Genomic DNA, 12,820 nt, shown 5'->3' on the forward strand with positions numbered 1-12,820 from the left:
TGCATTAGGTACAAAATTGACTTTAAGTATACCAGTTTAGCATACCAAAAGTACAATTGCAGAGTATTTTTATTAAGCACATAAATATGTAAATGTATCTGTAGTATACTTAGCACAAAATAAATGTATTTCAAATGCATTTAGTGTTTTTTTTGTTTTGTTTTGTTTTGTTTTTTCACAAGAGGTGTCATTACAAAAATGAGAATACTGCGGAATATTAGAGACTCGGTCATCATTCACTTTCATTGCACTTAGATGACGACTAAGTGCAATAATTTGCCTAAAATATCACCTTATGTGGTCCACATACAGCTCTGGAAAAAAATTGTGGGTGAATAAATGATTACATCATTTCCATTTTTTTTATTTTTTTTTTAAATGAACTAACCATTAAATTTCCTTTAAATATCATTAGATGTGGTTAAGCAAAGACGAATTTTGTTTTTACAGTTTGATAGATAGAGGAACTATCGTACAGTGACTCTGATGTAAAGTTACAGCATGCTTACATCATTATGTTGATGTACCTGCATCCGGTCAACGATTGCACGCGCTTTCATAAGCCTGCATCTGAATTAAGTGAGAGGAACGAGTCTGCTGGAAGAACATTTAAGCCAAAAAAAAGTTTGATTTAAACATCTCGATGTTTATAATAAATTCACATACATGAACAATTAAAAATGCACGCCTCTCCAGAGAAGTATTTTCATTGTGCATAATAACGTAGCTGTGACTGCGCGTGTTTAGCGCGGACCTTTATTTTGACATCTTGAAAACAGGAAGTGCCTGGATGCGTGACTGTCAAGCTGTAGGACATGGGGGTTAAAATAGAGGTTTTTAGGGTGAGTTTGATTACGTTTAGCCTTGTAAGCAGCCCGGGCTGTCTAAATAAACTATATATAAACAAACTAAACCAACTTTTGGGAGATAAATAATTTTATAAAACGCGCAAAAGCTTTAAACGTCCCACTTTGCTAAACACTATTGCTCATCACTGTCTGCATATGTAGGTTAAATAACTGATAAAACAAGTGAATATCAGTAGATTTGTAATGTTTCTTTTTTTACACAGATGATGGTGTATCTGTCGTTTCCAGTGGCGATGTTTTGGATATCAAACCAAGCAGAGTATTTTGAGGAATACATCGTGAAGCGAAAGGTTTATTATTGCCCTAATAATCTAAATCAATTATTATACTATTATTCATATAATAAGTAAATATCAACATTAATATTTGTTCAGAGTTATGACAATACTTAAATTTGTGGCCTCTCTGAATCTGTTTTAAAATCATATTCAGGCTTCACTAGGAGGTTTCTCTTTTGTGTTATTTAGCAGTTCTATATTCAGTTGCTGTTGTGTGATCACATTATATCATCACATTTTTCAGAGGGAGATTTTCCCACCTGATGAGAAAATGCATGTAAGTATTTCCACTTTAATTTGATTTAATTTGCACACTTCAACTGTAATCAAACCGCTTTCACTTTGGTGGTTGCAAGGGTCCCATTAGAATTCTGAAGCCATATATATATATATATATATATATATATATATATAATATAATATGATAAGTGATGTGCCATTTCTCATTCTGGAACAGAGGCAAGAACTGGAGGATTTCAAAGAGCGCATGAGAAACCGGAAAGAGCAGAAGATGCTGAAACAGATGGCCATGGAGTCTGAGGAATGACTATAAAACAACATAAAACAACAAAACTATTGCTCATAATATAACTTTGGGAACAAGCGCTCATGTGTGACATGGGAAGACTGTAATGCTTCTCCCTAAAACTTTAATGTGAATATTGTTTCTGGACATAGTTTAATAAACAGGTGGGGAAAATGTATATTTTTTTGTAAATATATAAGTCTTTAAACAGTTACAATTGAGTGGTTTGACTTTATTGTGTCTTCTTAATGAATAAATAAGAACACTGCTTTTTGTTTTTGCTGTTGATTTATTTTTTTCCAATTTGAAAATAAATAAAAAGGAATTTCTTTTTTAATCTTGTTTGTTGTCATATTTATATTCAATTTTAATATGTATGTATTATACATTTGGTCATATTTGGTATTTACATGTTGTAAAAGGCAGTTATCTGAAGTATATAATAGAATAATATGAGTTTAATGCAAGTTCATCTCAGTCGACAGCATTTGTGGCATAATGCTGATTACCAGAAACATAATTCAGACTCGTGTTTTCCTTGTATGTTTAAAAAAAGTAGCTTGACACATACAATAGAACTGAATGAAAGATTTTGGAAAGATTTAAAAACAAAAATGAAACAAGAATTAATGCAAATAAATTGATAAATATATTAATGTTAAAACATGTATTTGTGCTGTAAAACTGTTTAAAGCACAATTATTTTGTGTTTTTGGCATGAATGCATTGTAAAATTGGATATTGCACAGAAAATCTTAGCAAGAGATTTTTTTTGCACTATAATCATAATTACACAATCAACTTTATGTCTTGTAGATTTATTAGTATTGTAAAAAATAAAATTGGGTATCGCTTTAAAAAATGCTGGGTTGCTTCTACCCAAATTTGAGTCAAATATGGAAAAACCCAACGGCTGGGTTTGTTCCATATTTGGGTTGAAACAACCCAGGATTTTTTTAGAGTGTATATTATCTATTGAGTATTTTAATGTTTTGGCCTCATTCACTTCCATTGTAAGTGTCTCAATGTAGTTTCCATTATGCCAGAAACATTATACTGAACCTGGAACACATGTTTACGTAATCAGCCCATTAATTAAATCAAGATTCAAGAGTATACATATGAGGGGAGTATACAGTATGCTTTAACCCCTGAACTGTCACTTCCATTTTTGGGGATAGAGAACCCAACTTCAATTGTTTTAAATCTTCAATACTTTTGAGCACAGATTTAAAGGATTAGTTCACTTTCAAATGAAAGTTATTATGGCCTTCTGAGGCGAAGTGATATGTTTGTAAAAAAAAAAAAATCCATATTTAACAAGTTATAAATTAAAATTTGTGTGCACGATTTATAAATCGAGGGAACAAAATAGTAAATTGTGCACATGATTTAGCCTACTATTTTTTTCCTGCATGTCATGTCCAGGGCTCCATGTCCAGAAGGCCTTTATTACAGTTTTTCTCCATTGGTTTGGCTCATTTCTTGAAACAGAAATTACATTCTCAAAACAACATGGACAAACCTCCAAACCACTTGGCAATTGTTCACAACAGAATTGACTTTCTCATTCATTTCATCAAATTGCAAATGTCTAAGTACATGTCTCAATGTCTCAGTACATCTTTGCATATGATTACGTACAGGTAGCCTACATTGAGCACAATTTTCAAGTGAATAGATCTTGTTGATCTGATCTAATTGTTGATTCTCAGTCTAATGGTTGTTCGCTCCTAAACATGTCAGCGTCATTTCATTGTATAAGTCATTACATTGTATAAGTCATTACATGCACATGTCTGTTCAATTGTCAAAATGAGTCAAGAACATAATACCATATATGAATCCTTGGAACATTTGGCAGTATGAGTGCAATGTGTGATGTCAAACCTTGGAGGCTACTCTTACCCTAAAATCCTATTTCTTTTTTTCAGTTTTAGACACAATTGTATTCTGTTAGCTAGACAAAAAACAGTACAGTAACCATTGTCAATGAAGGACCTGGCTAAGAGTGAAAGGTGTACATGAGGGATATTTCAATGGTCCTCTGCCATAGTGACAAAACATCTAAATATTTTGACTTGCAGTGCTTACACAATGCCAAAGGGACGAAGCATTTTGGGGGCACTGACTGTTTAAATGAGAAGGAAATTTAGTTTTGAAGCATGAGTGAACTGTTTTGGGAGAGGTGAGCTTTTGCAAGTGAGCTATAATGTTGTGCTGAACTGTGAGACTATTTTGCCAAATGATCTTAGAGTTTTAAGAATGTAATTTCTGTTTCAAGAAATGAGCCAAACCAATGGAGAAAAACTGTAACCCCCTGGAGCCGTGTGGAGTACTTTTATAATGGATGGATGTGGATGGAGACACTTTCTTCAGCTCATACTCATTGATCCCATTCACTGTCATTATAAAGCTCGGATGCATCAGGATATTTATTAATATTTCTCCGACTGTGTTTATCAGAAAGAAGAAAGTCTTATATAGGATGACTTGAGGGTGAGTAAAGCTTGGGCTAATTTTCATTTGAAAGTAAACTAATCCTTTAATTTTTTTAGAAGTGAAAGAAAAAAATATGAAAGTGAAATAAAAAAAATATTGAATAGTTTTAGTTTAGGAAAATGTAAAATGTAAAAAATTATTATTTCTTCTAATTTATATAAAATATATATTTTACAAAACTGTTTTACTCTAAAAACTGTTTTTACTCCCAAAAAAAAAAAAAAAAAAAAAAAAAAAATCTAATCAAGTTGTGTTTCAAATTTTTGATTGATATCTCAAAAATTAGGTTTTCAGTAAGATTTTGTTTTGGCGCAGTACCAAACATTTCCACTCCATTGGTGACCACATAAGCACTCTTTCATTTCCATATAGCCTATGGTTTGAGTGACATGAACCACTTACTTCTATAATGTTTATACAATTTATGAAACTGACATCCTATTCAGAAGTAGCGGGACAGTGACATTTAAGGAGTAAATGAATATTTCCTTCATTTTATCTGTATTTGTTTTGTGCTTTCAGAGTAATGAGAAACATCTATTTTGTTTGCAAACTAATTTAATGAATGAATGTATTTTTCTGGTTATTTTTGAATAATAGAATAAAAAAAATGTTCACTAAAACAAATAAAATTCATGTGTGTTGTTTTGACTTTTGATTTGTACATTTTAATCTCTAATTTTGCCATTGTTAATATTCATTTAACCATATATTTAAGAATAAGTTGTAATCTGTACAATATTATTTTGATATATTGACGTTATTGTACGTACATATTGATGTTTTTGTGTTTAATTAAAAAAAAACTATGCTTGACAAAACAGTTAATAAGAATGAAAGCTGTATGAATCCATATGCATATGAAACCAGCACAGCTGACTCTATTCAGCAGATTCTACAATAGAACGCATTAATTATGACGAGTGCTGTGCAGCAGGTAGACATACGAACATTCTATCTAGAATTCTCTGTTGGGTGTTTTGGCGTTTGTTGCGGTTGGTGTGTTTGGAGCAGTTAGCGATCTACGGATAATTTCTTCGGTTATTGTTTTTCGGTTTTGACTCTCTTTCGGACTTCGACTCACGGCTTTGGAACTTCCTCACATTTTGACTCTTGGTTTTTGACTCCCTTCTGTTTTTGGCGCGCGATTTTTGACTCGGTTTTGGACTCCCGGCTTTGACCCTTTTCTGGTTTTGACTCTCGGCTTCGAATTGGTTGACAACTGCGTCGACTGAATAAACGCCGGTCCTTTCATGGAAATGGCAGCTATCGGTGTTTTATCAGTCTGTGTAAGTATGCGAAATGCACAACTGAATATCTAAAATAAAAAGTTGTGTTTATGAAATCTTCATAAATCAGCATGGTCAATTTTTGTAATTAACGAACAACAGCCTGTAAATATGTTAGTCAGAGTTCACTGAGGACACTTCAGGCCTCGGTAAACTCACTCTCTCATGTGCTGTACTGTACAATTCCCTGTAAGCCTTCCTGAAATGTAGTTGTTTTTCCTGAACTTTCGTTTTGTGTAGGTGGAAACACAGAGAGCCGTGTTCGGTGTGCCCCTGATCAGCCTGAGGAAGAGCGGACAGATGAGGCAGGGTCTTCCTCTAGTGCTCACGCACATAGTGGAGTTTGTGGAGAAGCATGGTGAGTGTGTTCGACAGTGTTTCTCAGTGTTTGTCACTTGTTTGCTGAGATTGTGTGTTTGTAAAATGTGTGTGTGTGTGTGTGTAGGTCTGTTCAGTTCTGGCTTGTTCAGAGTCAGCGGGTCAGTGAAACGCTGCCAGGAACTGAGGAAAAGTTTCGATCATGGAGACTTTCCAGAGTTTGACAGTGGGGATATTCCTACTCTGGCCTCCTTGTTAAAACTTTTCCTCAGGGAATTGCCTGGTGGACTGATTCCAGAGCCATACATGACAAACCTGTTGAAGGTGTTCAGGGGTAAGTGAAGTTGGGGTGGAGATGAGATAAGTGAACAATTTGGGTACTTGCTGCACAACAAAACAGATTTTCAATTTTCTTAAACTTTTATTTTTATCTTGCAGAGTCTAAACAGGAAGAACTGAATCAGGCTGTGAGGATGATCCTGAACAGTCTTCCTGAGGAACATTTTAACGTCCTCTGTTACTTGATGTTCTTCCTGTCCCGAGTGGCTGCTGAGAGCCAGTTAAATCTGATGACATCTAAAAACTTGGCAACAGTGTTTGGACCCACCATCTTCCAGTGAGTGTTTGTATGTGTGTATTCAGCTGATATAGTCTGTTCTTCACAGTACATTACACCGCAACAGACTGAGGTTTATAGAATTTCTTGCACAAGATTTTAGGGATCATAAGACACAGAGACCAGTCTGATGGAGTTGTCAATCATAAAAGGAAGACATGTGTTTGGTGTATTTAGAAAGGTGACACGTGTTTGTTATCTGTGTGTGCAGCATTCCTCTCGGCCCCACCATGTTTGAGGAACAGGGTCTGTGTAACACCTTGACAGAGCACCTGCTGAACAACCTGAAACATCTGCTGCCAAACATGTACCCTCATCTATCCACCGGCAACACAACAGTGAGTTTATCATCTGTGTGCACCTGGTTTTGTGAATTGAATATTGTTAACCTATTACTATTAGTAACTGCTAGTATGTAAGAGTGAAAACGATAATAGATCATTGTTTAGTTTTATTTTATGTGTGAGAGATTGCTTAGATTGAAATGCTTAGAAATGTGTGTGTGTGTTTGGAGGAAGGGGACTGGACCAACGAAGAGTGTGTCCAACAGCTTCCTCTTCCAGAAATCAGGTATATATGCACACACATGCACACACACACACCCCCACACACACACACACACACACAATCACACACACACACACATACAATCTCACACACACACACCCACACACGTGCAGACCTGTTGTTAAGCATGCACAGATTGTTTATTAGGTTCATTTATTATAGAGTGCTTGTCAGTCCTTCTTCATACTTTTACTGTGTATGTATTTTTCAGATCAAAACTGCCTAAAATTGGACTACTTGGGCGACTGAGAAAAAGATCAAGAGATTTTTGGAGAAAGATTTGCTCATGCACTGACAGGTACACAGTAGGATCTTTTTAAAACATATTTATGTTTGTTGGAGAAGAGATGGAAAAGAGACTGATCTGGTAAAATAAAGTTTAGAAAGAAAGGTTTGCTATGAATAAGATCAGTCGAATGAGTAAAAATGAGTGTTAAAGTTATACAGATCATGAATGTCTTTCTTTTTATACCCTTGTCACATAGCAATGACATAGAGAGTTGAGAGGCCTCTGCAGGAATAGAGATCCAGACCTAAGTGTGTAGAAGAATAGAAGGTGTGGGTCACTGGAACACACTGGGGCCAGTGAGGGTTACCAGAAGACATTGGGGCCAGTGAGGCTCACTGGAAAACAGTGGAGCCAGTGAGGGTCACCAGAAGATGTTAGGGTCGGTGAGGGTCACAGGAAAACACTGGGGCCGGTGAGGGTCACCTGAGGGCACTGGGGTCGGTGAGGGTCACCTGAGGGCACTGGGGCCGGTGAGGGTCACCTGAGAACACTGGGGCCGGTGAGGGTCACCTGAGGGCACTGGGGCCGGTGAGGGTCACCTGAGAACACTGGGGCTGGTGAGGGTCACCTGAGAACACTGGGGCTGGTGAGGGTCACCTGAGGGCACTGGGGCTGGTGAGGGTCACCTGAGAACACTGGAGTTGGTGAGGGTCACCTGAGGGCACTGGGGCCGGTGAGGGTCACCTGAGGGCACTGGGGCTGGTGAGGGTCACCTGAGAACACTGGGACCGATGAGGGTCACCTGAGGGCACTGGGGCTGGTGAGGGTCACCTGAAAACACTGGAGTTGGTGAGGGTCACCTGAGGGCACTGGGGCTGGTGAGGGTCACCTGAGAACACTGGGACCGATGAGGGTCACCTGAGGGCACTGGGGCCGGTGAGGGTCACCTGAGAACACTGGAGTTGGTGAGGGTCACCTGAGGGCACTGGGGCTGGTGAGGGTCACCTGAGAACACTGGAGTTGGTGAGGGTCACCTGAGAAGAAACTGGGGCCAGTGAAGGTCAATGGAAAACACTGGGGCCAGTGAGGGTCACCGAAAGAGATTGGGGTTGGTGAAGGTCATCAGAAGAAGCAGGGGCCATTGTGGGTCAACAGGCAAGTGAAGGTTATTTGAAAACAGTAGAGCCAATGAGGGCCACCAGAAGATGTTAGGATCAGTGAGGGTCCAGGAAGACATTTGGGCTAGTGAGAGTCACTGAAAGACACTGGGGCCATTGAGGATCAATGGAAGACATTGGGGTCAGTGAGGGTCAAAGGAAAACACTGGAGTTGGTGAGGGTCACCTGAAGACACTGGGGCCGGTGAAGGATGGCCTGTTCAGTTTTTGAAGACAGATAATAGTCAAGAGGCTTTGATTCAGTTGACTCAATTAAAACTTGTTGTCTTCAATTAGTGACTCCTTTCTTTCTTAAATAAGTCTATACCTTTTCTCTATTTTTTTCTTTGTCCTTCCATTTCATGGTCTGATCTTCTGTAACAAATCGTTTAGACATGACAATGGTTTAGTACCAATGAACAGCCTTTAATGAAAAACCTCAAATCAAAAAGAGAAAACATTTTCTCCCGCAAAAAATAATGTTTTCACATCATGTTAAGTGAAAAGGTTCCATTGCAGTTTAACAATTACATTATCATTGTATAATTTCTGCTACAGTAACTATGAGCCCTGACACATTTGTTTTCATTTAACTGTAGTTAGTGCTCTGTTCAGGTGTCGCTGTTCTCTTATGAAGATGGAGATTTGGACCTCAGCTCTATGTATGAACTGATGTATCAGAGAAACCACACAAGCTCTTTCTTATTTACCGCAAATCCACAGTGTTAAATTAATACTGCTCTGTGTTTATATGGGAACCACCAGCAAAGTGTTAAAATAAACACTGAAGCAGTGTTAGATTTAATTAGATAATTAAGTGATTAACTGAGTGATGATTGAGCATTATTGAAACCACCTGATGATAACAAGCAGAATAACAGAGAAAAACAACTACAACTGACTTACAGCCACAGCCTGAGAGGTTATTAAGTCTCTCAAGATCTCAGTGAAGGATGATTAAACAACTCCACAAGCATCATTACCTGCTTTACTTATTACTAAACATTTAAGAATGACTGAGAATTAACAGAGGTTTAGATGCTGATGTTTTATTGAAAATTAAATTTTGGTTTAAAGTCGCCATTATGGTGACCGGTGTTTGCTTTAGTTGGGCACTTGACTTAACATTAGTTTTTATTTGGCTGCTGTACTTGTGTTTGTTATGGCAAGTGATAAGATGATGATGGCTACTTATTAGTGAAGTTCCTAAACGTAATTTAGTGAGGAGCAAGCCCATCTAATCTTCCAATCAACAGCCAGAGTATATAAGCAGCTGCTTACCTCTCTTCAGTCTCAGCTGTTCCAGCATCCCTCCACCTCCCCAAACTCCACCTTCATCTCAGGTACCTTGCCCTATGCAATCACATCCTATATTTATTCACTGTGGAGGTATATCAGAGCTCGAGTTGAAGCTGCTTCAATGAGCCCCTCATCAGTGGACAGCAAGCCAAACTAGCTAAACCTAAAACCTTTAAGATTATATGGGCAAACAAACTCATTAAATGATAACTATGTAATCATCAGTCTAATCTGGTTTTATAGGTGATCTTATGAATATGACCTCATTGAGTATCCCTGCAACATCTGGATAGTAAACAGTGATGTGTCTCGTAACAGGAGGCAAGACAGGTAAGAAGTGAAACTGGTATTTTAATTGTATTGCAGCTGACACTGGTGAATGAAGGAGGAGTGGAACCTGGACCACTGAAGAGAGAGACGATTGGAGAAGGACGACAGAAGACAGAGGATGGTAAATACAGGTCTGTAGAACAGGTATGTAGAGCAAGTAGTTAGTCAGGCTTGTGTTGGGTAGCAACGACGAGACCAGACAACTGTGGTGTGGATGGTGACTGCAGATATAGAGAGTGCTGATGAGTGGATGCAGGTGCAGTGAATCAGTACTTGAGTGATTGAGACTGAATGGGTGGAGCTGGGTGATATGGTGCTGATTGTGTGGCAGATCCTGTGACAGTTGTGATAATCTGAATAATATTAAATTAAACTGAATGAACTAAAGGTGCGTTCACGCGGCCTCGTAATTCCTGTAGTTACGAGATTCTAACTTGTAAAAAGCGTTCACGTCCTCGTAGAGATCGTAATTACAGCTTGTAAGCTGGGAGTTTTCTGAAAGCTCCCACATGTACCACGTGGCCGCTGTACCACCTGACCGCTGTAGATTCATTTAGGCGTTGATAGTGGTGCCATGGAAACGCTTAATTCCCAGTCAAAGGACGTGAACAGCTCCGAATATAACGTCACGTGTTGTCATTTCAAGATACCAGTAAATACGAGGTGACGTGAACGCAGCTAAAGTTCACAATTTTTTTTAAAGATTTAGACACACACAGCCAGTAATAATCTGCATTTGAATCTCAACAATGGTGACATGCTTCATGCCGCAATGCAAGCTGGGGGCCATGAGTTTTAAACTATGTCACCATTGTAAAGATTCATTTGGTGATTACTGATGTCTGTGTGTGTCCAAATGAATCAGAGTTTCTTAAAAAAAAAAGAAGTGAACTTTTTAATATTCTTCAGGTTATCACAACACTGTTTAATATCAAGATGTTCAGTCACAAGGCTACTATCAGCAATGAGATGATATTCATGTGGCCTAATGGTTAGAGAGTCTGAAGGTTGTGGGTTTGACTCTCAGTACCGGCAGGAAATGTAGGTGTTCTACTTACATTACCCACAACTTAGGTGCCCTTGAGCAAGGCACCCAGTCACTCCCCAAGTGCCACAGCAAAAATGGCTGCCCACTGCTCCGGGTGTGTGTTCACGGTGTGTGTGTGTTTGAATACTTACTGATGTGTGTGTGCACTTGGATGGGTGAAATGCAGAGCAAAAATTCTGCATATGGGACACCATACTTGGCCACACGTCACTTTCACTTTCAACATCACCTATAAAATCAGAAATTAGACTCTGAATGAAATCAGTAAGAGACTATTACATGATGAGCCAACATTGTCTTATCATATTTTCCCTGGCAAACACAATTACAACAGCCAGAGAAAACTAATGTTAAAATATAAAGAGTCAAACTGCCCAACAAAAGCAAACACTGATCACCCTAATCTTGACTTCAAACTAAACTATTATTTTCAAGAAAACATCAACATTATAAACCTCTGTAAATTCTCAATAATTCTTATCTGGTTAGTAATAAGTGAAGCTGGTGATTCTGTTTGTGGAGTTGTTTATTCATCCTCTGCTGAGATCTTGAGAGATTTATTGTAGTTTATACAGAGATGATGTCAAATGTTGAGATGTTGTCAAAAACTTGCACAAACCAGTTTTTCAGACCCCCAAAACACCGTTCACTGTCAGAAAAATAGGTACGGTACTTGTCACTGGGGCAGTACCCTAAGGTACAAAAGTGAAAAGGTACATCTTTTACATCTTTTACATCTTGCCAGCAGCCATATCACCCTGTAGCCCAAGACTGGTTGCCCACTGAAGCTAAGCAGGGCTGAGCCTGGTTAGTACCTGGATGGGAGACCTCCTGAGAAAACCAGGTAGCTGCTGGAAGAGGTGTTAGTGAGGCCAGCAGGGGGTGCTCACCCTGTGGTCTAGTGATGGGGACACTATACTGTAACAAGCACCGTCCTTCGGATGAGACATTAACCTGAGGTCCTGACTCTCTGTGGTCATTAAAAAAAATCCCATGGCACTTCTCGTAAAGAGTAGGGGTGTAACCCCGGTGTCCTGGCCAAATTCCCTCCATAGGCCCATACCAATCACGGCCTCCTAATAATCCCCATCCATTGAATTGGCTCTTTCACTCTCTCTCCTCTCCACCTACAGCTGGTGTGTGGTGAGCGCACTGGCGGCGTTGTACTGTGGCTGCCGTTGCATCATCCAAGTGGATGCTGCACACTGGTGGTGGATGAGGAGAGACCCCTGATATGATTGTAAAGCGCTTTGGGTGTACAGTAGTACATAGGAAAGCTCTATATAAAATGCCTCATTCATTCACATGTGGTGCATATTAGTACCTTAAAGGCACATTTTAGTACTTTAAAAGTACACATTAGTTTCTAGGATATCTAAGTCCACTAAAGGAGGGAGAGCGTTCACTCCAGTTATATCAGATCAAAAGCACATGACTATCTATTTCTTGAAATGTTATAAACAGCTAGGCAAAATATTTTCCATTTGCTTTTCTGTTTCTATCTCAGGATGCCATCCTAGGTATGCCAGCTCTGGTTTGGATCCAGCCTCATATGAATATTTCAGATGACCCTGGGAAGGGTAGAACTGCACATTCTGACATACGGACATTACTTTGACACAATATGTTATATTAACATTTTCTGTAAAGTTGCTTTGAAACAATAATGTTAAAAGCGCTATTCAAATAAATGTACATTTTAAAAAATTAAAATTGACAAAGCTGCAGTCTAAAGGCGAATACACTACATGACCAGATATTTGCCTTAATTTCCAGTCTGGAGAAGATCATCA

General features: G+C 38.6%; 2 protein-coding genes and 1 pseudogene across 3 annotated transcripts; all 3 read left to right on the forward strand.

Annotated features, from left to right (window-relative positions):
• Positions 1-684: 684 nt before the first annotated feature.
• LOC125267185 (protein PET100 homolog, mitochondrial) lies at positions 685-2,010 on the forward strand. The gene is made up of 4 exons (XM_048188579.1): positions 685-842; positions 1,073-1,159; positions 1,392-1,424; positions 1,605-2,010. The coding sequence occupies exons 1-4, from the start codon at positions 816-818 to the stop codon at positions 1,692-1,694; spliced, it is 237 nt and encodes a 78-aa protein (XP_048044536.1). The 5' UTR covers positions 685-815; the 3' UTR covers positions 1,695-2,010.
• A 3,066-nt stretch (positions 2,011-5,076) lies between these two features.
• On the forward strand, positions 5,077-8,643 carry LOC125249677 (protein FAM13A-like). 2 transcript variants are annotated; one of them, XM_048162020.1, is made up of 8 exons: positions 5,086-5,464; positions 5,705-5,822; positions 5,910-6,116; positions 6,221-6,398; positions 6,610-6,736; positions 6,913-6,968; positions 7,177-7,263; positions 7,451-8,643. In XM_048162020.1, the coding sequence occupies exons 1-8, from the start codon at positions 5,429-5,431 to the stop codon at positions 7,467-7,469; spliced, it is 828 nt and encodes a 275-aa protein (XP_048017977.1). In that variant the 5' UTR covers positions 5,086-5,428; the 3' UTR covers positions 7,470-8,643. The 2 variants fall into 2 exon arrangements, with proteins under 2 accessions (XP_048017984.1, XP_048017977.1); XM_048162027.1 differs by lacking the exon at positions 5,910-6,116 and having other exon boundaries at positions 5,077-5,464.
• Positions 8,644-11,767: 3,124 nt separating this feature from the next.
• LOC125250794 lies at positions 11,768-11,884 on the forward strand (annotated as a pseudogene).
• Positions 11,885-12,820: the final 936 nt, after the last annotated feature.

This window comes from Megalobrama amblycephala, linkage group LG1 (assembly GCF_018812025.1).
Source record: "Megalobrama amblycephala isolate DHTTF-2021 linkage group LG1, ASM1881202v1, whole genome shotgun sequence".
In the NCBI taxonomy this organism is placed as follows: domain Eukaryota; kingdom Metazoa; phylum Chordata; class Actinopteri; order Cypriniformes; family Xenocyprididae; genus Megalobrama; species Megalobrama amblycephala.